The sequence below is a fragment of the Opisthorchis viverrini genome (genome assembly GCF_000715545.1).
Source record: "Opisthorchis viverrini unplaced genomic scaffold scaffold12927, whole genome shotgun sequence".
In the NCBI taxonomy this organism is placed as follows: domain Eukaryota; kingdom Metazoa; phylum Platyhelminthes; class Trematoda; order Opisthorchiida; family Opisthorchiidae; genus Opisthorchis; species Opisthorchis viverrini.
Genome location: NW_008757823.1, coordinates 1 through 854, shown reverse-complemented (window position 1 = coordinate 854; position 854 = coordinate 1). Strand labels below are relative to the sequence as shown.

General features: G+C 43.4%; 1 protein-coding gene across 1 annotated transcript; it reads left to right on the top strand.

Annotated features, from left to right (window-relative positions):
- Positions 1-86: 86 nt before the first annotated feature.
- Positions 87-234, top strand: T265_16123 (hypothetical protein; the record flags this gene model as incomplete). Its single annotated transcript, XM_009179641.1, has 1 exon — positions 87-234. A coding segment is annotated over one exon (147 nt), but the record flags the coding sequence as incomplete, so codon positions are not given.
- Between the last annotated feature and the right edge of the window lie 620 nt (positions 235-854).

Below are 854 nucleotides of genomic sequence, written 5' to 3'. Positions count from 1 at the left end.
TTTTTTTTACGTCAAAATATCTTCTGAGCCATCGTTTTGTTTTACTTTCAGTTGATAAAGCTGCTCTTGTCGCCCATGAAGCCACAATGGTCAATCATGGTCAGTGCTGCGTCGCTGGTACGCGTATTTTCGTTGAAGCCCCAATCTATGAAAAGATGGTGCACAAACTGAAGGAACTCGCTGAAGCACGGAAGGTCGGTGATCCCTTTGCCCCCGACACAGTGCAAGGACCACAGGTAACTGTGTTCCGTTCTCAACTCGACCTTTTATTTGGATTTAGAAATGTTAGCCTCCCAGAATGCTGATACTACGTTATGTGTACTGGTCTCTTGAATAAATGCGTGGGATTGATGGATTATGCGATGGGGAATTGAGCATCTGTTGCCATTGTTGCCATTTCACAGAGGGGACCTTGACTTACTGGTAACATCATTACTATCCACGGCCTATCTGTGTCCGACACTGATGTTTTGCTGCCGTAGTTCATCTGAAATTCCCATTGTGAATAAAAGAATAAAAATGGATGAGGAAGAGACTTAATGCCGGCCTACTATAGCCATTTCAAGGTGCCCACACATCCAGTCATCTATTCATGCAATATAAATAGAAAATGACAAGAACAACGCTGTTGATATCGATCACCAGGCGCATCTGACAGCGTCTACGTCCTGGAAAGCGAGTCACATTTACGGCACCCAGACTTTTTATAGTCAGTTTCATAACTTGATTTAAGAGACTCTGAGTGTCGCACGAATATTCCCCCAGTATAGCTCAGTGTGTCACGAAGAGACACAAAACGTTACACGACTGGTTGTATTGTTAACTACTCATAGTGGTATATTCGTATCGCACTA